General features: G+C 44.2%; 1 protein-coding gene and 1 non-coding gene across 5 annotated transcripts; both read left to right on the top strand.

Annotated features, from left to right (window-relative positions):
• The first annotated feature begins 1910 nt into the window (after positions 1-1910).
• EIF5 (eukaryotic translation initiation factor 5) lies at positions 1911-10452 on the top strand. 4 transcript variants are annotated; one of them, XM_028703792.2, is made up of 12 exons: positions 1911-2061; positions 2511-2728; positions 4744-5023; positions 5158-5239; positions 5784-5956; positions 6939-7050; positions 7786-7928; positions 8093-8248; positions 8403-8564; positions 8982-9146; positions 9717-9854; positions 10060-10452. In XM_028703792.2, the coding sequence occupies exons 3-12, from the start codon at positions 4952-4954 to the stop codon at positions 10150-10152; spliced, it is 1296 nt and encodes a 431-aa protein (XP_028559625.1). In that variant the 5' UTR covers positions 1911-2061; positions 2511-2728; positions 4744-4951; the 3' UTR covers positions 10153-10452. The 4 variants fall into 4 exon arrangements, with proteins under 4 accessions (XP_028559625.1, XP_028559461.1, XP_028559545.1 ...); XM_028703628.2 differs by having other exon boundaries at positions 1913-2061; positions 2335-2728; XM_028703712.2 differs by lacking the exon at positions 1911-2061 and having other exon boundaries at positions 2264-2728.
• On the top strand, positions 7142-7266 carry LOC114585863 (small nucleolar RNA SNORA28). The gene has a single exon (XR_003704005.1). It is a non-coding gene; the product is annotated as a small nucleolar RNA SNORA28 (small nucleolar RNA).
• Positions 10453-23083: the final 12631 nt, after the last annotated feature.

Genomic DNA, 23083 nt, shown 5'->3' with positions numbered 1-23083 from the left:
CCAGTTTCGGTTCCTTTGAAAGGGAGCAAGGCACAGCAGAGATCACTTCTCCGGGAGAGCAGAGTACTCTGCAGTTGCAGCTAGGAAAGTTTGCTGATTAGTGGGTGGCCTTGAACAACATGGCATAATCTATTCACAACACATGGGTGAGAGTATGGCCTTATAGTATGTCTAAAGCAGAACCAGGCGATATGAGTTTGGTCTGATAATAAGTGTGATTCCTGTGCAAAGGGCACAGGAACCACACAGAAATTAGTCCCTTGCATTAGTACATCTTGAAGGTATTTACAGCTGAAAAAACCTTCTCATCTCAGTGCATTTCACCTGTATGTATAGCACATTTCCACTCGCAGCTCTCTAGACCTTCAGTAGGTACCAACATGGTGTGTTGACTCCTTGGTATGTGCAAGAAGCTGATCGAGTTTGGTCCCACGAGCCAAAAGGACTGGCAAATGTGCAGGTCCTCCTATCCAAGCATAATGTGTTCTCATAAAATAGTTTGTCAAGCAAGTGTTCTGGTTTGTCAAGCAAGTGCATAATAGGTTGGTGATTTCCATCGATTCCTATGAGAAAATTTCTAATGCGTTCCCAACCACAGAATTTTTACCCCAAAATGATGGGAAGAAACAGGGGAACCTTCTGAAACCTTGCAGAAGGCAAACATGGAAGGAAAAATGCTCTGATTTGTCCAATCTCTCCTCCCTTTCTCCATGGTTTTCGGTGAAACGGCTGCTGAGGACCAGCAAAACACAAAAAGCAAGCCTTGTTTAAGGCGGCTTATTTGTTTACCGTGCTACAGGCAGGTCCAGCTCTTCAGAAATCTGAATCTGCGGTGTGCATAGCAAGGTTTGTGTACTAATCCCTCGTGTTTGGATAACTGAATTTTCGTATAATAAGTGTTTGTATAGGAGGATCTGCGTCTATGTTCCTGTCATGTGTATATATACCACAGTCCTCAGGCTTTCCTCAGAAGGGTCAATCTGAGCAGTGCTCACTGATGTACATGGGTTAAATGCTGTGAGGCCCTTTATCATAAGCTCTGGTTTTATTTATGATGGCCATCTTCAAATATCTGAAGGGCTGTCACATGGAAGATGGAGCAAGCTTGTTTTCTCCTGCTTTGGAGGGTAGGACTTGAACCAATGGCTTCAAGTTACAAGAAAGAAGATTCCGACTAAACTTTAGGGAAGCTTTTAATGTTTAATAGGTTATTGTATTTTAGTGTTTTGTTGGAAGCCGCCCAGAGTGGCTGGGGAAACCCAGCCAGATGGGCGGGGTATAAATAATATATTATTATTGTTGTTATTATTATTATTATTACTTCAGAAATAACTTTCTGACGGCAAGAGCTGTTCAGCCGTGGAATGGTCTCCCTTGGGAGGTGGTGGACTCTCTCCTTCCTTGGAGGTTTTTAAGCAGAGGTTAAAGTTGAGATTCCTGCATTGCAGGGGGGCTGGACTAGATGACCCCAGGGCTCTCTTCCAACTGATTCGATTATTCTCTAATCTCAAATTTAGACCATCTCTTTAGTTTCATGCAGTTACTTTTCATATCAAGATTCAAGAGAACAGAATCGGCACGACCTATAAAAGGATTTAGAGAGGTACATTTTACGTTCTTGTTCCTTAACATAACTCCAGATCCTCTCATCAAGTCTTCACGTTACGAAGCGAGGCGACCAAGAAAAGCACTCCCTCCCCTCCCCCATGTGCCAGGCACTGACTCATTCTTCCACCTCCGCCGAACTCTCGCGAGACTCTGGCCCCGTCTCGTAAACGCGATGTCCTTTCGGGCGCTGCTAGTTCTTCGATCGTAGCGGCCGGCCGGGGAGGTGGCGCGTGGGGGGGGGGGGCGGGATGTTGAGAGAGAGGGAGAGGGAAGAGACGTGGGGAGGGGGAGGTCACCAAGCGCCATGACAGACAGGAGCCCGGAACCAATGAGACCGGCCGAAGTCAAAGCGCGCAGCCAATACCGCGGCGAGGTGGGCGCGTCCTCGCCGGCGGCTGATTGATCTCAGCCTTGGCGACGGCGTTGTTCAGTCGGAGCGAGAACATTCTAGAGGTAAGTGCTCGGCGGCCATTATGGCCTGCCCCCTACCCCTCCTCACCCCCCTACCGCCCTACGATTGCGCGCGAGCTCCCAGTTTTTTTAAAAAAAAAGAAAGAAAAAAACGCCTCGGTTGCCTCTACGGCAGGTTTTGCCGAGCCTTGAGGTGCGCGCGCGCGCCGTTCCTCCGCCCCCCTCCGCGGCTTCGCGCGCCACCCTCGCGCGCGCCCCCGCCGCCAACCCCATCTAACAATGCTGCCTCAGCTGACTGTATTTCCCTCCCGGCAGAGCAACCGGCACGGCCGCTCCCGCTGATCCCGCCCGCCTCAGGACGCTCGGACCCCCCCTCCCCTCTTCCTGGCGGTTGCGGCGCCGGCCTCCTCCGCCCTCGACCAGCGGACACAGAAGAGAGCGGAGATCTATATATCTATATATATTTAAGTAATATACGTCTACTTTGAAAGGACTGCAGGAGGAAGGGGAGCAGGAGGAGGAGAGGAAGACGACGAAGAAGAAACACCACACCGCCCCCTTCCAGCGTCCGGGTGCTCGGTGGCTACACCTCTCTCTTCCCCCCCTCAACCCCCCGGCGTCGCTCATCGTTTCTCCTCAACACCGATTCGGCCTTCGTCACAGCCCCGGGCGAGCAGCGTTGGGTTTATGTCTGTATTGGACGAAAACGGTGAGTCGCGAGGGAGGCGGCGGCGGTGGCCGTTTGAACAGGCGGGCAGTTGCGGGGGGGCTTGAAGGGGCTGCCTCTCCTGAGGGGACGCGGCGGTTGGTCGGGGGTGGGAAATTCGGGTCGGGGGTGGTTTTGTGGAAAGGCGAAGCGGGGCCTCGAGAGGGAAAGAAACGGAGGTGGGGAAAGGAGCTGGGGGAGGGGGACGACAGCGAGGGCGGCGGCCATGGGGCAGAGGCCTCTGGGGCCCCTTTTCGTAAGGTTTTTCACTTAAATGCGTCGCTATGATAACAATAAGCCCCTCTTCTCGTTCTCTCCGGGGGGGGGGGCTTCTGAGAGCGATGCCGCGGCCCCCGTCCCTCCTTCCGCGGTAGGAAAGTGGGGCGGGAAGATGAGGCGAAGGGGTGTATAATAAAGACGGCGGTCTCCGCCGCAGCGCTTTTTATCCAGGGTTCTTCTCTTCTCTCTCCCCCCCCCCCCCGTCGCGGGTTGCTCCACAAGATGGCGGCTGCCAGGTCTTCCGCGCCTGCCTCCCTCGTGATGCTGGGCGGAGGGAGGGGCGGCGAGGGAGACGCGGTGGTTGGGGAGAGTGCGCGCTCTGTGGCGCAGTTCCTAAACCCGCAGCGCCGGGAGGGTGGAGGAGGGCGAGGGCTCCTTTCTGTCTGTCTGTCGGTCGGTCTGTCTCTCTCTCTCCCGATGCCTCTCTTTTTCCCGGGTTCAGAGAGCGACGCGGGGCGGGGGAGAGGAGATCGGAGGGAGGGGAAAGGAGGAGAAGCGCCTGCGCGGCACGCTGCCTCCCCTCGTATTTAAGGCTGACTCAGTGCTTAATTGCTGCATTTCTGAGTCATTCCGACGCCTGGGTGAAGGGGAGGTGGGGTTTTGGGGGCTTTGTTTTTTTATTAAACCAAAGGGAGGGAGGGAGCGGAAGTGCTCTTTATACGCGAAGGCCTCGTGGCGTGTGAATGGCTTTTCTCCCCAGCAGGTAAAAGCATCACGTTTTCTATTTCCTCCAGGTTCCAAAGTATTTAGTATAAGGGTTTTGCGCTCCCCCCCCCCCGTATTTTTGTTTCTTTTTTTACTTCGGATTTTTTTAAGGGGGGGTTCATGCTTCTGCAGGCACGTGTTTAGGTCATGTGGTGGAAAGGGTGGGAGAGCAAAGGTCCATGCTTGAAACTGTATCTGCTGTGTTACTGGTTGTTTTGGCGTAAACAGCTTTGATTTGCTTAAATAAGCACAGGCAATTGTTCTTTATGGCAAGGGACTTGTGTAATGAGGTGGTTCAGATAAATTTTAGTGGTGCTGATTAAGTAGGTATGGCCCCACTCCAACATTCGCTTACTAGCACAGTATACCCTTGAGGATACAAGAGACTTAAAATATGTAGGAGGTGCCTTTCATATGAACTCCCACTTAAAGCAAGTGCTGGTTCAACGTTAACATTAACTGGTAAAGGTTTAATGCAAATATCCACCTGCTAAATAGGTGCAGAGTGACTATGCAATGGAATGTGACAGGTTGTTACTGTTGCAAAGTAAACGTAAGAGTCAACATGCAACATAAAAGGCTTATATTTGTACCAAGTTCACTGTTCTTGGCACAAGCAGGCATAATTCACTCATGTTACTTTTACAGTTGTTCGGTTTTAATATTCTATCTGCCCATTTTTGTCAAGCAGCTTAACAACCAAGTAGAGGACTTATATATAACTTATATAGTGTTTAATATTATAAAAAGTTGTTCTTCGCATATGATTGTTTAAAGATACAAAAGGTTCAGTGGACTATTTAGACTTGGCAATGCTGTGTTTTAAGAAAATAAAAAAACAATGTAGCCTTTGCTCACACATACTTTAATTCTGTCTTGGGTGGTAAATGGAAAAAGTTAACAAATGACATTTTGCTAGAGTTGACCTAGCCCCTAAAATGGTTTCCAAGCGCTATCTATTGGCATTGGCTGAGTCTTGCATGAATGTTATCCACAGTGCTACAGAAACTAAATCTTGCTTTCTTAATTTGCAGAGCTGTTGCGCAGCCATTGGTACCTGTATTGGGGAAATATAGCATACAAGCAAGAACCTCACAGCCTCGGTGGCGAAAAATTTTTCATGTCAGAGACCGAGAACTCTTGCAGTCGTTTATGTCATCACGTCTTCTCCAGACAGAAGATACCAAAAAGTTGCAATCAAAGATCTCTCCATCTTATTGATAAAGCTACTAATAAGCCAAAATGTCTGTCAATGTCAACCGCAGTGTTTCAGATCAGTTCTATCGCTACAAAATGCCCCGTCTGATTGCCAAGGTAGTTGCTGCAATATTTAAATTTCTTAAGGCCTAGCTTGAATTTCACCTTGTTTAAAACTCCTGAAACAAAAGAATTACTGCTTGAATTGAACTGGGTTGAATACATATGTTTAACAAATCTTCTCTTCCTAGGTTGAGGGCAAAGGAAATGGGATAAAGACAGTTATAGTCAACATGGTTGACGTTGCAAAGGCGCTTAATCGGCCTCCTACGTGTAAGTTTGTGCATATACATTTTACTCTGCCATCCCTTCTTTTTGTACAAGACACTAAAAACTTGCATATGTCCTTTGTTCTAAAACTGCACAAATTTGACTTGCACAGAAAAATCAGGCCTTCTCAGATTGCTCCTGTATCAAATTTGAACATTCCAAGTGTACTAGCAATCGTCATGCAGCTGCTTCTGCATTAGCCAACATACACAACCTTGTCTTTTTGTCTCATGAAGTCAGTAGAAGCCCCTAAGGCGAGAAGGAAACTGTAAGGAAACAATGTAGCTTGAGTGTACTTTTAAGATGACACAATGTTAAGTTTTGTACTGCCTTATATTTAACAAATAGCAGTACTAAGCTGGTTATAAGCAGCACTCCTAAATGATGCTGTTGTGGGCAGGGAATTTTGACACTGGTCTTCAGATTGATAGTGAAACAACTTTTTTTACTGTTATTAATGTAGCAAGAGCCTGCTAATGTTTTGAACATAAATTGGGATGGGAGAAAAGCCATTGCAGAGCTGTAATAACTTTTTTTCTTTTATTAGATCCCACCAAATTTTTTGGTTGTGAGCTGGGAGCGCAGACCCAGTTTGATGTTAAGAATGACCGTTACATTGTCAATGGATCTCATGAGGCGAATAAGCTACAAGACATGTTGGATGGGTTCATTAAAAAATTTGTTCTCTGTCCTGAGTGTGAGAATCCCGAAACTGATCTGGTAGGTACTACTTTCAGAATGTTCACAGGTGTCTTTTAAAGACTGACAATATAATTTGCAATGCATTGTGTGAAAGTGGCTAATGCTGGAGTGCCACACATTTGTCTAGTCAGTGCCAGGATAGGAGGCTGCCTGTAAATCCTATCTGCAGGTGCCGTAAGTTATTTAATTAAAAATAAGAAATGAAGTAAATATACAGCTGAGCTTTCACTTTAACTGTAGGTTTCCTTTCTTTGCATAGCTTATGCTTCAGCATTTGTACCAAGGGACACAGTAACATGAAGTCATTGAATACATGACATTGCAATCCTATAGTTGCATATATAGAAGTCTTGCTGAACTCACTGGGCCTTTTGAATAGACAAGTATTAGGAGAATTTTGAGTATGCTAGTTAAATTTTGTCAGATTTCCCCTCCTTAAGAATATAAATCACGCAAACATAGCAAATTATAAGTTAACTGGATTCCTTTGCATAGAACAGTTGGTTTTAGATTGCTGTGCAAGGGCCAGTCCAATTGGAGTAGGGGTTTGGGGGGCCTGTTTTCGTGCCTCATTCATTTCTTGTCCTGGACCATTGGGTGCTTGATAAGTGAAATGCAGCACCTTGAACTAAACCTAAAACTGCATTGCCTTCCCCAACTTGAAGTTCTGCTGAGATGCCTCCTTCTTGGGGGGCAGGGGAGTACCAGCACTCCCAAAACTGTATCTCTCCATTGACTACTGTGCAAAGGAGCTTCTTCTGGTGTGTCACCATTTCAAGGTCTCGGAAACTTCCTGTTTCCTGACCCTCAAGACCTTGCTGTGCTTACCACACAAGAGGGAGAAGGGGCTCTTTTGCAAGGTAATAAGACCTTTGATGAACATTGAGTTTTCCTTCCCCTCCAGGCTTTTAGAGTAGCAATGAAAAATTCTTACTTTGCATTTAGTGCCAAGGTAATTGGGGAAATGGCAGGGATTAAAACTACTACTTTTTTTTGACAGCATGTCAATCCTAAGAAACAAACCATTGGTAACTCTTGCAAAGCCTGTGGCTATCGAGGCATGCTTGACACAAACCATAAACTCTGCACATTCATCCTCAAAAACCCACCTGGTAAGTGAATAAATTCCTCTGGTTTTGGTGCACCAAAGGACAGATCATAAATTAGGCTGGCAGGGTACCATTCTTTGAAACTATTTTATGCAAGCAACACTCTGTGGCAGATAATTAGCTGTCTGCTTCAATTTAAGCTTGCTATAGTAAGCATAGTCTGACCTATTCCAGTGGCCTCTGTAGGTGAGGCCATCTGTTATATAGACTCTTAACATCCTAGCCATTGCTGTTATTCTCTATGAGCAAATTCTGTACATCCTGGTCTACTTGAGATGAGAGCAGTGCCTTCCAGTTTTCAATATTGTTACACAGAGTACTTCTTCTGTAACTGCGAGTAGCTGGTCAAGTATTGTCAACACTTTGGGTTATGCTGGATCTAGAAAAGTTTAGTTTTGTAACACACGCAATTAGTAGCACTCTGAATGTTCACTTAGAGGTGATTGGTTTTTGGTATTTCTTTTGGTGTCTGACTCAGAGTCAGGTGTTTTCCATGTGTCTTTTCTAAAAGGCAACCTTACAGTGTTGGCTTGAGAAAAAGCTATTGCCCCAAAAGACATATTAAGCAGTCTTGTCAGCCCCTGGTTCAGATGAAACTAAGATTATGCTCACCTGAAAACAGTGAAGTAAAATTTCATAAGCTATATTTAGAGGTGTTGGGACAGCTGTGACTGAAACTGAAACATCAGATGAAACTGTTTGAAAGCAGCTATTGATAATGTTTGTTAACGTTTGCAGAGAGCAGTGAGACTGGTACAGGCAAGAAAGAGAAAGAAAAGAAGAATAGAAAAGGCAAAGATAAAGAGAATGGTTCTGTGTCTAATACTGAGACATCATCCCCACAGTCAGCAGCACCAGAAGAGCTTAGTCCTCCACATGTGGTAAGTACACATGGTCAAATTGAATGAGAGAGAAATGTCTTGATCAGAACGTATTCCAGGTCATTGCTTACCTATATATGAGAGGTGTGTGTAAGTGTGTCAAAGTGGTTCTTTGTGTTACATTTATGTTCTCACTTGTTACATTAACCACTCTTACTTTTCAGGATGATGATGATGATGACTGGGGTGAAGACACAACCGAAGAAGCCCAGAGGCGCAGAATGGATGAAATCAGCGATCATGCAAAAGTTCTCACCCTGACTGATGACCTAGAAAGGACTATTGAAGAAAGAGTTAATATACTATTTGACTTTGTTAAGGTAAAAAAGGATATTAGTGTGCTCCTGTTGTGCTGAAATGACATAACCTTATAACTAGAGTAGCTGGCTCATTCATTAAGTGAACTAACTATTAAGGAATTTAGGTATAGCCAGCATGGCTGCAAGTATAGTAGCATGTTTTTTATATTTTCAGAAAAAGAAGGAAGAAGGTGTCATAGAAACATCTGATAAAGATATAGTGGCAGAAGCAGAAAGACTGGATGTCAAAGCTATGGGACCCCTGGTATTGACTGAAGTCCTCTTTGATGAAAAGATCAGAGAGCAGATAAAGAAGTACAGGCGACATTTCTTGCGTGTAAGTTCTACCAGTGATTTATCATACGCCTATAACATGGTGAAGCGACAGCATTTAGAACTCAAAACTAGAGTGACATACAATCAATCAATTTACACTGCTCTGGTAAATTAACTCCAAAGAGTTAGTTACACACTCCTTCCCTCATTAGTTGTCTCTTGGTTTCTATGCTCGATGATAGGGCGATGGCCTGTGTGTCTGGTATGGAAATACTGTGGGTGGTTCAAATTGGATGGAGTATTCCATACCTCTGCAGGCAGCCCACTGAGTTTCATCACTGGATGCAGAGAAGGCAAAGCATCCTCCAGCCCCAGAGTAAAAGTCTAGTGTTGCCTATTGCAGTGTGGAAAGTGGCTAATAAGGCTCGTGTATGCAAATGGATTTCTGTTCCCTAATCCATCCCAATTCATTTCACAGTTCTGCCACAACAACAAGAAGGCTCAAAGATACCTTCTTCATGGCCTGGAGTGTGTGGTAGCCATGCATCAGTCTCAGCTGATTTCTAAAATTCCGCATATCCTGAAGGAAATGTATGATGCGGATCTTCTGGAAGAGGAGGTCATTCTGAGCTGGGCGGAAAAGGTCTGTATTAATTACATAGCAAGATAAATCTCACAAATAATCAAACTTGTAAATATACACCTGTTTGACTGGCAGTGATGGTCTTTATGAATTGTTTGATTGTGCTGCAGGATTTTGCTCTTCAATAGATATCCAAGAGTACAGAGGGAGGGAAGGAGATGGTACCCTGGGAAGGGGGATGAGACAACTTGTACATTGGTACATAGGATCCTCCCTTGCAAAGTTTGGGGTTAATAATTCAAACATTGATTTCTCGTGCGTGTAGAATTGTATGCACTGACTGACCCACTCCTCTGCCACATTTCCAGCCCAACTGCCCTCCATAATGTGGGAAGAGGCAAACCTCAGCAACATGAGGCCTACTGTACTCATAGATATTCTCCTTTGCAACTGTTTGGCCCCCTAGCACATTTTTTGCATTCTTCCCCCTGTTCTTTTTTTAAAGAACTGGTGAAGCTCCTACTTTGGATCCCGTATGAACTTAAATATATTGAGTCCCAAGTTGTTCATTAAATGTTGAGGTAAGGAAACAATGCAGTGCATAGAATTGACATCAGTCTTCTCTTGTAGGCCTCGAAGAAATATGTCTCTAAAGAGCTTGCCAAAGAAATTCGTGTCAAAGCAGAACCCTTCATTAAATGGCTGAAAGAAGCTGAAGAGGAGTCATCTGGCAATGAGGAGGAAGAGGATGAAGATGAAAATATTGAAGTATGTGTTAAACTCAGCTTTGAAAAGTTGGTTAAATCTATCTTTAAAAATATCTGTAGCAATAACCTAACGGCAACTAAGTCTTTGATTTGAAACAGGATTTTGTACTCCCATGCAGGCATATTTACTGTAGTAGCCATCTACATTTAGAATACCTCAAGCTTATTGACTTCGTTGCACTAATGAAACCTACCTCTTTGTGCAGGTGGTGTACTCCAAGACGGCCAGTGTACCCAAGGTTGAAACTGTGAAGCCTGCAAACAACAAGGAAGAGGACATTGATATTGATGCTATTTAAAGTGAATCAATCTAGTTTCCAGTGTTACAGTGCATATCTCTCTGCATCTCTTACCGGAAGTGCAACATGTGTGCACAAGCTGTAATAGCTAAACATCGTGCTACACTTCTTGAACTCAAAATGTATCTTACCATGACTGGTATTGTAACTAAGTTTAACAGATGAGAGGAGTTAATACACCAGCAAACTGATCAAAGTTTGCTGTACAGCATGTTTCTTTTAAACTTTGTCTTGGACATAAATACTTGGAGCACATTTATACAGTTGTGAAAAATAAAGGATTTGGTTTTGGAATCTTCAGTTATGACACATTCCTGGTAGTTATTCACGGACAACATTCAGTTAATGTGGCAAGGAAACACATCTAGAATGGGGTGGCCTTGATTGATCTTGCTTGTTGTATCATTGGATGAGGTGTCTGGTCTACCTGTACAACTTTTACTTACGTTTGCTGCCAAACATGCTGTGGAAGAGAACTACTGTTGTGGGTGGAACAAAATTTTCACCACCATCCTGACACTTGAGCAGTCTTCCTAATTTCAGTTATTGGGTCCATTCAAAATGAATACTTCCAGACTCTAGGAACATTATGTAAAAACAGATTGAAGATAAAAAGGATCACAACTGACATGTAGAAAATATATAGTCTCTTTAAGTTTTGGTCCAAGAGCTGTCACTTGAAATGTTTGTCATGTAGCCCGTAAGTAGCTATTGATTTCTCAGACAGATGAGGCAAACTCTCAATCAGGCCTACTACTGTTCCCTTTTTCTTTAAGAATGGGAATAGGTCCCTTTTTGAAATTATTTTCCCTCGAAACATTGAAATGTTGACTGCGGGTGCTTTTTTTAAAGGAGAAGAACATGAGTTTCTTGAAAAATATGAATGGAAAGCATAAACTACTTTGCAGCTGCTGCACTCCTAAGGATAGTATTTTGCCCTCTCGGGGAGTGCAAACTCCAGTGCCAGACCTCTTCCAAACATGCAGGATTAAAACTGGCTTCTGGGGAAATTCCTTGTTTTTGAAACTGGTCTGCACATGTCCATAAAACAACACTATCTTGAAGTTTTGGTTGTCTCCATTTGTAGTGGGATGGATGATAGTGTTCAGTCAGAAAGAAGTTTGTCTTTCCTCCTGTTCCTTCATACACAACTTTTCTTGTACAGGTTCACATACATCAGAATATGTCTCATTAAACCTTAAACTAATGTCAATAGATTTATTTAGCATTGCACTGTTAAAAAACATTTGGAGATCCAGCAACTCCTTTACTAAATGTTCTTGTAATTTTATATATTTGCTCAAAAGTTTTGAGGAAACAGTTCCTTTAACAAATTGGCCAAAGAGCAATCGTAGAATTGTCCAGTTGGAAGGTACCTGAGGGCCATCTAGTCCAACCTTCTGCAATGCAGGAATCTCAACTAAAGCATCCATGACAGATGGCCAGCCAACCTACTTACAAATCTCCAAGGAAGGAGAGTCCACCATCTCTTAAGGGAGTATGAGCTCTTGCCATCAGAAAGTTCTTCCTGATGTTTAAAAACTTTTATAAATTATTTTTAGCCTCTTGCAAGCCTGAGCTCATTCTGAGTGTTGGCCCGCCTGACTTCTCTGAAACTTGGCTACTCGTGATCTCTCAATTCTTCCATTTCTTATAATGCCTTTAAATCTCTGCTCATTTGTAAGCTGCTTATGGAACCACACCAGTTTCTTTTAGATGCCTCCCACTTATTGGAATTCTTTGCATTTGTGTCTGCGGTATTTCACCTTTAAGAAAAGTAACTCCCTTCTCCTGAGCATTTGCCATGGAATCTTGCCCAGTAGTTTCTTAAGCTTTTTGAAAGCAGCCTAAAAGTCCTGAGTGCATGTTTGACTATATCCCTCGCCTGTGTATAATGAAAACGCATGACATGATCGCTTCCTCCCAAGGTTCCCAGTACAGTGGTACCTCGGGTTAAGAACTTGATTCGTTCTGGAGGTCCGTTCTTAACCTGAAACTGTTCTTAACCTGAAGCACCACTTTAGCTAATGGGGCCTCCTGCTGCCGCCACTGCGCGATTTCTGTTCTCATCCTGAAGCAAAGTTCTTAACCCAAGGTACTATTTCTGGGTTAGCGGAGCCTGTAACCTGAAGCGTCTGTAACCCGAGGTACCACTGTTCTTGGTTGATCACTTCCTCCCCTTGTCGCTTCTTCCAGTTTTTGGGAAACTGACTAGCTCAGCCATACAAAGTTTCATCAACATGAAGAAAACAGACAACTAAAAATGCCTCAAATGAAAATTTCACTGTTCACGGACTAGAACAGTGGCAGGATTCAGCATATATTTCTATCTTCTGCCAAAAAGGAGGGGAGATCTGCATGAAATGTGCATGTGCCTATTAATATGGATACATATGCAGATTAATGGGGGGGGGGCACCAAAATGATTACCATAGCACAGGGGTGCCCAAATTTCTCAAAGGGGGCCAGATTTGATGAAGTGAACATGTGTGAGGGCCAACCAAAGTTGACCTTTTTTTAAGATTGAAGTTGTTGAGCTTTTTGGGGATTTTACCCCAGGAAATAAACTGCCACAGGGGCCGGATTGAACTGATCAGCTGGCTGGATTAGGCCCCCCAAACAGACTTTGGACATGCCTGCCATAGTAAGAAAAGCTGTGGCCAGGTGAGCTGTGTACCTGCTCAATCTGCTTTTCATATGCTCACTGTTGGCAGAGAACTTTTTAAAAACAATTTTTACCGACACCCAAAACACAAACAGTGAAACCCCCCAGGCGGCTGATACATTGGGTATACATAATCAATGATAACATATTCAAATCAACTATATGTACAGTTCTATATACCTTAACACTCCCACCTCCACAAGGTTTATTTAACTTTTAACATTTTAATTGCCCCAAATTGTTCAAACCTGCCCAAATAATTCAATATCTTCTCAAATCAATCCTCCTCCTTCTCACTGACCTTAAACCCTTCCATTTTATGTATCTTCACAGTTAGATATTCTAAGATTATAATATTTTCCCCTGCTCTTCTGCATTTTTCCAATTACTCGCTAAAACCTGTAAGAATGGGGAACTTAAAGACCCATTTTCTCTCCCTTTTGAGGGTCCTTCAAACAGAGGACTGTCCCCCATTAAGCTGGATACATGGCCACTCCAGAGAAACTTGTCAAACTAAGCTGCTACTTTTGCATCCTGGAAGAAGACAGGAAACTTCTACCTGACACAGATACACATTTCAAGACCCTCTTACAGCTTTTTGAAGTTCACTTCGGCTGCAAGATAGAATCTTCAGGCAGCTGAACAGCCTCAGATCCTATAAGTGACTGAAGCTTCAAAGAGACCTGGAAGGGGGAGAAAACCAGCAGAGCAGATCTCTCTCCTGATTCCCACCCACCCCCCCAGCTAAGCAGGTAACACATCTATATTTAAATATGCTGCACCGAATTATTTAGACAGGTCTGCCTGAAGCACTAATTAGAACTGGATTTATAAAATGAACTGAGCTCCAGAGAGGCTGGAATAGGGATCTTACTGACCACAGTGAACAGTGGTATGGAGAGAGACTGTGTTGTCTAGTCTAGTGGATAAAGCAGCCACCCCCAAACTGATGCTCTCCCATGTTTTGGATTGCAACTCTCACTCCAAAACACCAGGAGAGATTGAAGTTGGAGAAGACCAAGCAGAGTATCAGTCAGACTAGTCTAAGAAGACCAGGAGGATTCATGTTCAGCTCCTAAGACATGAAGTTAACTGCTGGCTTTTGGCTAATCACTCTATTTCAATCTAATCTACCTCACAGGGTTGTTGTGATGATGAAATTCACAGGGTGTGGGTAGAGAGAGACACAAGATGTGCCAGCTTGAGCTTCTTAGAGGCAAGGTGGGACGTGGAAATAATAAAAATCATGCTGCCTGCTATTCAGCAAAGATGGAAATGCAATGCAAATAGAGTCTGTGATTAATCAAAGTGCATAATATTGGTTTGAGTGTCAATGGAATACATGTCTACTCAGAAGTAAGTGTCCAATCAAGGGATATCATAGTACTGCTCTATTCTGCGTTGGTTAGACCAAACCTGGAGTACTGTGTCCAGTTCTGGGCGCCACAATTTAAGAAGGATATTGACAAGCTAGAACAGGGGTCAGCAACCTTTTTCAGCCATGAACCCACCATCCCTCAGATCATGTGGTGGGCCGGACTATATTTTTTTTTTGGGGGGGGGGGAATGAACAAAATCCTATGCCCCATGAATAACCTAGAGATGCATTTTAAATAAAAGCACACATTCTACTCATGTAAAAACATGCTGATTCCTGGACTGTCCATGGGCCGGATTGAGAAGACAATTGGGCTGCATCCGGCCCCAGGGCCTTAGGTTGTCTACCCCTGAGCTGGAACATGTGCAAAGGAGGGCAACCAAGTTGGCCAAGGGTCCTGAAACCAAGCCTTATGAGGGAGCTGAGTATGTTTATAGCCTGGAGAAGAGGAGATTGAGAAGAGAGATGAATATGATAGCTATCTTCAAATATCTAAAAGGTTGTCGCATGAGAGATGCAGCAAGCTTTTTTCTGCTGCTCTGAACTCGAGGCAATGGCTTCAAGTTACAAGAAAGGAGACTCCCACTAAATGTTCAGAACAACTTTCTGACAGTAGGAGCTGTTCAGTAGTGGAACAGACTCCCACGAGAGGTGGTGAACTCTCCTTCCTTGGAGGTTTTTAAACAGAGGTTGGGGGGCCATCTGTCATGGATGCTTTAACTGAGATTCCTGCATTGCAGGGGGGCTGGACTCATAGTTGTCAACCGTCCCTTATTTGGCGGGAAATTCCCTTATCCCAGCACCGTTTCTCGCTGCTGTCCCGGATTGATGATGTCCCTTAAATTTCTCGGTTTCAAAGGAAGCAGCTCCTCTCCCTCCCTCCCTGCCGGCCAGGGAGGAGGAAGGCTCCAACTGTGTTGCTTGGCTGCGTTGCTCACCCAATAAGGAGTCTAAGAATGACTGGGGGGTGGAGCTTGCATGCCGTGTGCCGATCAAATTGGCCGCGTTGCCTGGGGACTCGCCTTTGCTCAGCGCTTCCCAGTGGAGAGGTGACGGTGGTTTTCCTTGCTGCATCCCCTTTGCTGGGTTGCTGCGCTGTGGGAACCACCGCTTGAGGCTTCGTTTGGCTGCTGGTTGACTAAAATCCTTATTTTAGTTTGGCTGCTGGTTGACTAAAATCCCTTATTTTAGTTTGGCTGCTGATCCCTTATTTTCGAGGCTGCTGGTCCCTTATTTTCAAATCTGTAAGTTGACAGCTATGGCTGGACTAGATGGCCCTCAGCGCACCCTCCAACTCTACAATTCAATGCTTCTATGAGTCCAAAACTGCTTACTCCTAGGGAAATGGATTTAGGATTATTGAACAGTGATCATGTCTTTTGCCTGTCCGGATGGTGAGATACGTGTGTGGTGCATTTATGTTTGCACAAAAATCTCTAGTTTTTGCTTTGCACAGACCACTGTCAAAAGGTCACAGCCATTGCTCGTCCCCCTTTCAGCCTTTGGCCCTTCTCACTTTGCTGCTGCCCCTTCCAACTCTGGCCTGCAGCTCCCAGAAGTTGCCCCCACTAGCGAGCAACCTTCAGGCTGAAAATAATTTCCGTATCCTGCTTTGACCACCAGCTGCCAGAATTTAAAAACCTGGAGAAAATGCCAGCCCAGATTTCCTTCCCACAGATGAATCACTCCAAAGGTGTTAGAAATATAAGCTGACAGGATGGAGAATTTTCACTTTGTACATCACTGCTTGTAAGCTCCACTACGAGGATGCTGGAAAGACTGAGAATGATCACGCCTGAGCTACAGGGGGAAATAGTTGCACCTGGTGACTACCTCTTAAAGGCAGTGCTATTTTTCTAGAAAAAGAGGTACTGGAACTCACCATGAACACCTTCCCTGTTCTTTTATACTGACAATGGCTCCCACCTGAGAGATGCCAGAACTGAATTGTGGTGAATTATGGCAGTTCGAAAGCACGTCAAAGTGCAAGTAGATAAATAGGTACCGCTCCGGCGGGAAGGTAAACGGCGTTTCCGTGCGCTGCTCTGGTTCGCCAGAAGCGGCTTAGTCATGCTGGCCACATGACCCAGAAGCTGTACGCCGGCTCCCTCGGCCAGTAAAGTGAGATGACCGCCGCAACCCCAGAGTCGGCCACGACTGGACCTAATGCTCAGGGGTCCCTTTACCTTTATGGCTAAAAAAAAGGCCTTCTTAAAGGTATACAAGGAGGAGGATGAGAAATTAGCAATACAAAAGCCAGCAGAAGACAGAGAAGGAAGAGTTGGTAAACATTTCATTAAGAAGAAAAGTCCTAATTAATATTACTGATAAATAATAATAATAATTGGTTTGTTTCCTTTGACTACTTTCCATAACAAACTGCTATAAGCCAAGAAGGCACTAGGGGGCGTGCGTATGGCAAGAGACTTTTATTTGAGTTTGGAAGATGCATTGGAAGCAAATTGGGCTAGGGAGATGGGTTTTAAGGCTCACGCTCTAGTCTGCTGTTTGTTTTTAAACAACTGTTTAATTCATTGTTTGAACTGCAGTTTCAAACTGCATTTTTCTCTGTACTCACCCTGCTTTCCCTCTCTTTCTTAAACATACATAAAAATAATTCCAAGCCACCCTTCATCCAAAAGAATGGATTCCAGGGCAATGCGCTAAGAAATTTAAAGTGAAAGAATTGCAATAAGATTAAGAGGGATAAAAAGTATCCATCCAGCTAAAAATACAGCAACATGAAACGCGCAAGGGATGGGAAGGCATTTTATCCCGGTGTTGAAAAGAATGCAGGGTCAGAGCCAAGCAAACCTCCCTTGAGAGGCCATTCCAGAGTCGGGGTGCCACCACAGATAAGGCCCTCCATTTTATATATGCACATTGTCCTTCTGCTAGAGAAGAGACATGGAGAAAGGCCTCCTGGCAATCTTAGTACGCAGGCAGATTAGTGCACGAGGTGTTGTGTTCTGGTCCAATGCTGGATGCCATAGAAACAGGGTTCTTTGTTTCTTTTCCTTTTGTTTGCTTTTCTTTAATACAGTCATACCTCATGTTACGTCCGCTTCATGTTACGTTCTTTCAGGTGCCATCCCGTGGTGACCTGGAAGTACCGGAAAGAGTTACTTCTGGGTTTTGCCGCTCGCGCATGCACAGAAGCGCAAAAATGATGTCACGGCATGCGCAGAAGCAGCGAATTGCAACCCATGCATGCGCAGATGCGCCGCTGCGGGTTGCGTTTTTTTCATGTTGCGAACAGGCCTCCAGAACGGATCCTGTTCGTAACCAGAGGTACCACTGTACATCTGTAAGTTTAAAAATCAGTTAAAAATAGCCTGCAGATTTATCCATCTTTATTTTTTGTAACGAACTGTGTATTCTGTGGGACAACCGGCCTCAGATAGCCAACATGCTTAAGCCTAATTAATGCATTAAGGGGTTAATGCCATAGAGTAAGCTGTCCTGTCAGGCTTAGCTCACCTTGGGAGGAACTAGGTAACCAAGCCTTTGTTCACAGTCTACCTGTGTAACTCAACGTGGCTCTCATCAGCCATTCTTGAGTTCATATACCAACAATTTAGGAACTTTCATCACATTGGAACTAGACTAAATTTTATTCCCTGTGCAACCTTTCTGACTGATGTGTGGGAAAGCACATGTCTCTGACCTTTAGAGAGTTTGTAAGTAAACTATTTTTAACTTACTAAATGTGTGGTCTTTTCCTATCCTGGGGGAAGAGGGGACTATTTTGGAATGATATAATTTAAAGGTTTAACAGCCTAGATTTCCATACTTTGCTTTGCTGCATATTTTGTGATGATAAATCTCTGGTAAGGTTCTCTTGCCCCTTGGATCTTTGCATCCAGGGAATTTGCCTTTCTATAATTTTTTCCATGAACCAACACATTATCTGATTCTTTAAAAAACAGCTTCCCTGTGACAGCCTGTGGCGTTTCCCTCCTATGTGTGAGACATCGTACTGAGTTCATAGCGAAAGGGTTAATTACTTGTAAAATGACTAACCAATGGGAACCCAGGGGTCAGAGTTAACTGTGTATAAGGTTTAAGCACAGAGGGGGTTTTTAGAGAGTTAGAGTTGTTGAGAAGACAGTCTGGAGTTAGAAGAGACAGATAAGAAAAGTCTGTGGGTTGGGCTAGTCTGGTGGGAGAGAGGGAGAGAATTTGTTAAGAGGAGTCAGTCCAACAGTTGATATAATCAGTCAGAAGGTATTAGGAAGGTATAGGCCGGTAAAGAAAGTAAAGTTAAGATACTGACAGGAATCTGAGAAACCATAAACCTGTTAATGTTTGTAAAATAAACTTGTTTTTTTTGGTTCACTCTTAACAACTGACTGGACTCAGTGATTTACCGGAGAGTAACTAAAAGCAGAGACATCACCTTGCCAACAAAGGTCTGTATAGTTAAAGCTATGGTTTTCCCAGTTGTGATGTATGGAAGTAAGAGCTGGACCATAAAGAAGACTGATCGCTGAATAATTGATGCTTTTGAATTATGGTGCTGGAGGAGACTCTTGAGAAGAAAAAGATCAAACCTATCCATTCTGAAGGAAATCAGCCCTGAGTGCTCACTGGAAGGACAGATCCTGAAGCTGAGGCTCCAATACTTTGGCCACCTCATGAGAAGAGAAGACTCCCTGGAAAAGACCCTGATGTTGGGAAAGATGGAGGGCACAAGGAGAAGGGGACGACAGAGGACGAGATGGTTGGACAGTGTTCTCGAAGCTACCAGCATGAGTTTGACCAAACTGCGGGAGGAAGTGGAAGACAGGAGTGCCTGGCGTGCTCTGGTCCATGGAGTCACGAAGAGTCGGACACGACTAAATGACTAAACAACAACAACAACTGGTTGGTGGCAGCGGGTAAGCGAGCACAGTGGTGGCACAGGGATCAATAGACCGTTAAACGTCTGGGGACCCTGTGTGACTGCCACACAGCCCTTCAGATATTTGAAGATGGCCTATCTCCTCTCATCTCCTCTTTTCCATGTTAAACATACCCAGCTCCTTCAACCACTCTTCATAAAGCTTGGTTTCCAGACCCCTGATCTTCTTGGTTGCCCTCCTCTGCACACGTTCCAGCTTGTCAACATCCTTCTTAAATTGTGTTGCCCAGAATTGGAAACAGTATTCCAAGTGTGGTTTGGTGGGTGTGAATAGCTTCTGGGATCTTCAAAGTCTTTGATCGGCAGCTAAAGCAGGCATTACCACCAAAATGTGTATACCTTTGTAAAACTGTGTATCCCAGTCTATAAGTTACTAGACTTGGCGCCGAAGCTCGATTTCCCTGCATCTTGTCTCATTTAACATCTAGATTATAGTATGGCTCATCACAGGCAACTAAAACAGATTGCTTCTCTGCACCATAAAACTGGAAATGAAAGACGATGCCTTCGTTGTTTTAAAGTTCAGCTCTTGGCCTTCCGAATGGCGCCAAGTATTAGTCATGTTTGAAGCGATTGCTTTTATGTGTCGATAATTCTGGAAGAACGGTGAATCGTCTGCTTCTTGGAAAGCAAGTCTGACATCTGCCAGAGGCTTTGATGATTTACGGCACACTGGGAAAGGGGTGAATCTCTCTGAGATGCTTTCTCCAGACCCCAGTGCCCTGGTTTTTCTGCTCCCGCTATGCCGTTTGCAAACCAGCAGTTTCCTTGCTGCCAGAGGTGGGGACCAAGCAGAAGACCTTTTGCTCCAAGCCCCCTCAGACCTGGAACTGCCCTTGTAGATTTAAATGTCTGGTTGATTTTTTTTAATTTTTATTTTAAACATGTTCAGTGTCTGTTCGAAAGGCAATAGGGAATCTCCACAAGGAGAATACACAAAAGCCTACGCGCCCTGCCTACTCTGGACCTCCCTTCTTGTTCCAACAGGCTTTTGGGAATTGACTGTTTTTCATGAAAGAGCTGGAGCCATGCTGATTTCATTGTAATCAGTTGTATGTTTTAAACAGGCTTTATAGATGTACAGTCGTACCTTGGAATTCGAACAGCTTAGTTCCCGAATGTCGCATACCCGGAAGTGACTGCAGGAGCTCCCTGCAGCCAATCAGAAGCCGTGCTTTGGTTTTCGAACGTTTTGGAAGTTGAACGGACTTCCGAAATGGATTCCGTTCGACTTCCAAGGTACAACTGTATATAGTTTTAATTCTATTAATTTTTGGTTGTTTTTCTAATGATTGTGGGTTTTTTCTATGTTTTTAGAGATTTGTGTTTTTATCTGTAGGCTGCCTTGAGTCCCATAAAGGAAAAAGGTGGGGCATAAATTATTAATAATAATAAAAATAATACCCATATAATCATCCCTATCTACATTTTAGGTTGTGAACCGCAGATCTGCAGATGAAAGGAAGTATACTACTACTACTAATAATAATAATAATACATGACATATGGGCTCCATGATCACTGCAGATGGTTACAGCAGTCACGAAATTAAGAGACGCCTGCTCCTTGGGAGAAAAGCAATGACAAACCTTGATAGCATCTTAAAAAGCAGAGACATCACCTTGCCAACAAAGGCCCATATAGTTTAAGCTATGGTTTTCGCAGTAGTGATGTATGGAAGTGAGAGCTGGACCATAAAGAAGACTGATCTCCAAAGAATTGGTGCTTTTGAATTATGGTGCTGGAGGAGACTCTTGAGAGTCCCATGGACTGCAAGAAGATCAAACCTATCCATTCTGAAGGAAATCAGCCCCGAGCGCTCACTAGAAGGACAGATCCTGAAGCTGAGGCTCCAATACTTTGGCCACCTCATGAGAAGAGAAGACTCCCTGGAAAAGACCCTATGTTGGGAAAGATGGAGGGCACAAGGAGAAGGGGACAACAGAGAATGAGATGGCTGGACAGTGTTCTCTCGAAGCTACAAATATGAGTTTGACCAAACTGCGGGAGGCCGTGGAAGACAGGAGTGCCTGGCGTGCTCTGGTCCATGGGGTCACGAAGAGTCGGACACGACTAAATGACTAAATGACTAAACAACAACATTAGGGATAGGAAACTTGTGGGCCTTCAAGAGGTTGCTGGACTCCAGCTCCAATCAGCCCTGGCCACAGCTTCCCCGGGAAGTGAATATAAAAGGAGGGATTGAAGAAAATGGCATGTTTTCTGTGGTGGTGGCAGACAAAAGTTGGAAGTTAAGTGTGAAGGGGAGAAGAATTTACAGAAGTAAAATCTCCAGGTAGGGCTAGCAGCCTGACATCTTGGAGATCTGTTGCTTAGCTTCCCCGCTCCCTGTGGGATAAGATGTCATCAAATATTTGGAGAAGTTGGAAGTTTCCATTTTGGAGGATTCAATGCATGGAGAGCTGAGCTAAACACAAACCCACGTTTTACATGTCCCCCAGTGGTGCAGTGGGTCTGGCTGTTAACCGGAAGGTTGCTGGTTCAAGCCCACCCAGGAACAGCTGTGGGCAGGATTCTGGCATCGCAGGGGGTTGGACTAGATGATTCTCAGGGTCCCTTTCAATTCTATGATTCTATGATCAAGCTTTTCCATCAAGACTCCTCCAGGACCGGCCCTGTCATTGGGCAAACTGAGGCAGGCACCTCCAGCTACTGACTTTGGGTGCCTTGAAAGGGCAGAAAATGATGAGTTCTTTAATTTGTTATTGTTTAGTTGTATTGTTAGTTCTTTAGATTATTATGATTATTTTTACTGCCAGGGAGGAAGAGAGGTACTTATGGCATTTTCTGCATTTGGTGAAAATAAATTGGGCAGCTTTATGCGGTACAGTGCGTCTTGGCTTCTTGCAAGGGGTGTGTTTGGGGGGGGGCGCACTGCCTTTTGCTCTTCTGCCTCAGGCAGCAACATGTCTTAGACCAGTTCTGCAGCCTTAGTGAGCTAGCAGATAAAAGAAGAAGAAATCAAGTTATTCAGGTTAATGCTGAGCTCCATCTTCTCTTCAATATGGGGGCAGCAGAGGGGGATCACTGACTGAAGTTTCAGCAAATTAACTCCCTTAAGAAATTACCCCAAAATATATAATCATCTTTTGCTCAGGGCTGATTTTTTTATATATACTGTATAAAGAAAACAAACTTGCACTCTGCAGGGATAAGTATACCATGTTGGTCCAGGTGCAATGCAACTTTCTTCCATTCAAAAGTAGTAATAATGATTTATATAGCCTGGAAGCTGGTCTTAAATCACAAACAATTTCCAATTTCATTGCAGAAAATGGGTTTCGGAGGTGGGAGGGGAGGGGACAGAAGTCCATTCCCAGAGGACTGATGGCAACACTGCAAAATTGCGAAGCTACTGAACTCTTAACTTGTTCATTTTTATTTGTTTAAGAAAATCACCCTTCTCTCTCTCTCTCTCTCTCTCTCTCTCTCTCTCTCTCTCTCTCTCTCTCCCCACCCAAGGGAATAATGACTGTGATTCGCTTCTGCTTTTAGAAAGAATCTTAACAGTTCAGAATAATAGCAGCAAACCTGCTTATTATCATGCTTAACTGTGTTTAGCAGCCTTGCAATTAGATTGGACAAGTGGGACCTGCTGCAGCAAATTGTTGCAGCGTATCATCGCTTCCTAGCTGGAGTGTGCCTACTTGGGTTCCAGCCAGTCAGCTCTGCCCTCCTTCAGGATATTATAAATTATACGGAGCTCAAACCCTGTACAGTATTCCCCTCCTTGCACATTTTCCGCTCCCTGCTTCCAAAGTTACATTCAGCATTCCAGGGCCACAAAGCATACTCAGGGTGGATCCACACACAGGAAAAAAATGCTATAAATAAGTCGTAAATTAAATCGTTATAATGAAAGGGGGGAAATTGCTATGTAAAATCGCATATAAAAGTTCTGTGCTCTACAGCGCCATCTAGTAAATATATAAAAATACTTAACTAAAAGTAGAAATAACCAGAA

The sequence above is a fragment of the Podarcis muralis genome, chromosome 1, assembly GCF_964188315.1.
Source record: "Podarcis muralis chromosome 1, rPodMur119.hap1.1, whole genome shotgun sequence".
Taxonomy (NCBI): Eukaryota; Metazoa; Chordata; class Lepidosauria; order Squamata; family Lacertidae; genus Podarcis; species Podarcis muralis.
This window is presented reverse-complemented; position numbering and strand designations above follow the sequence as displayed.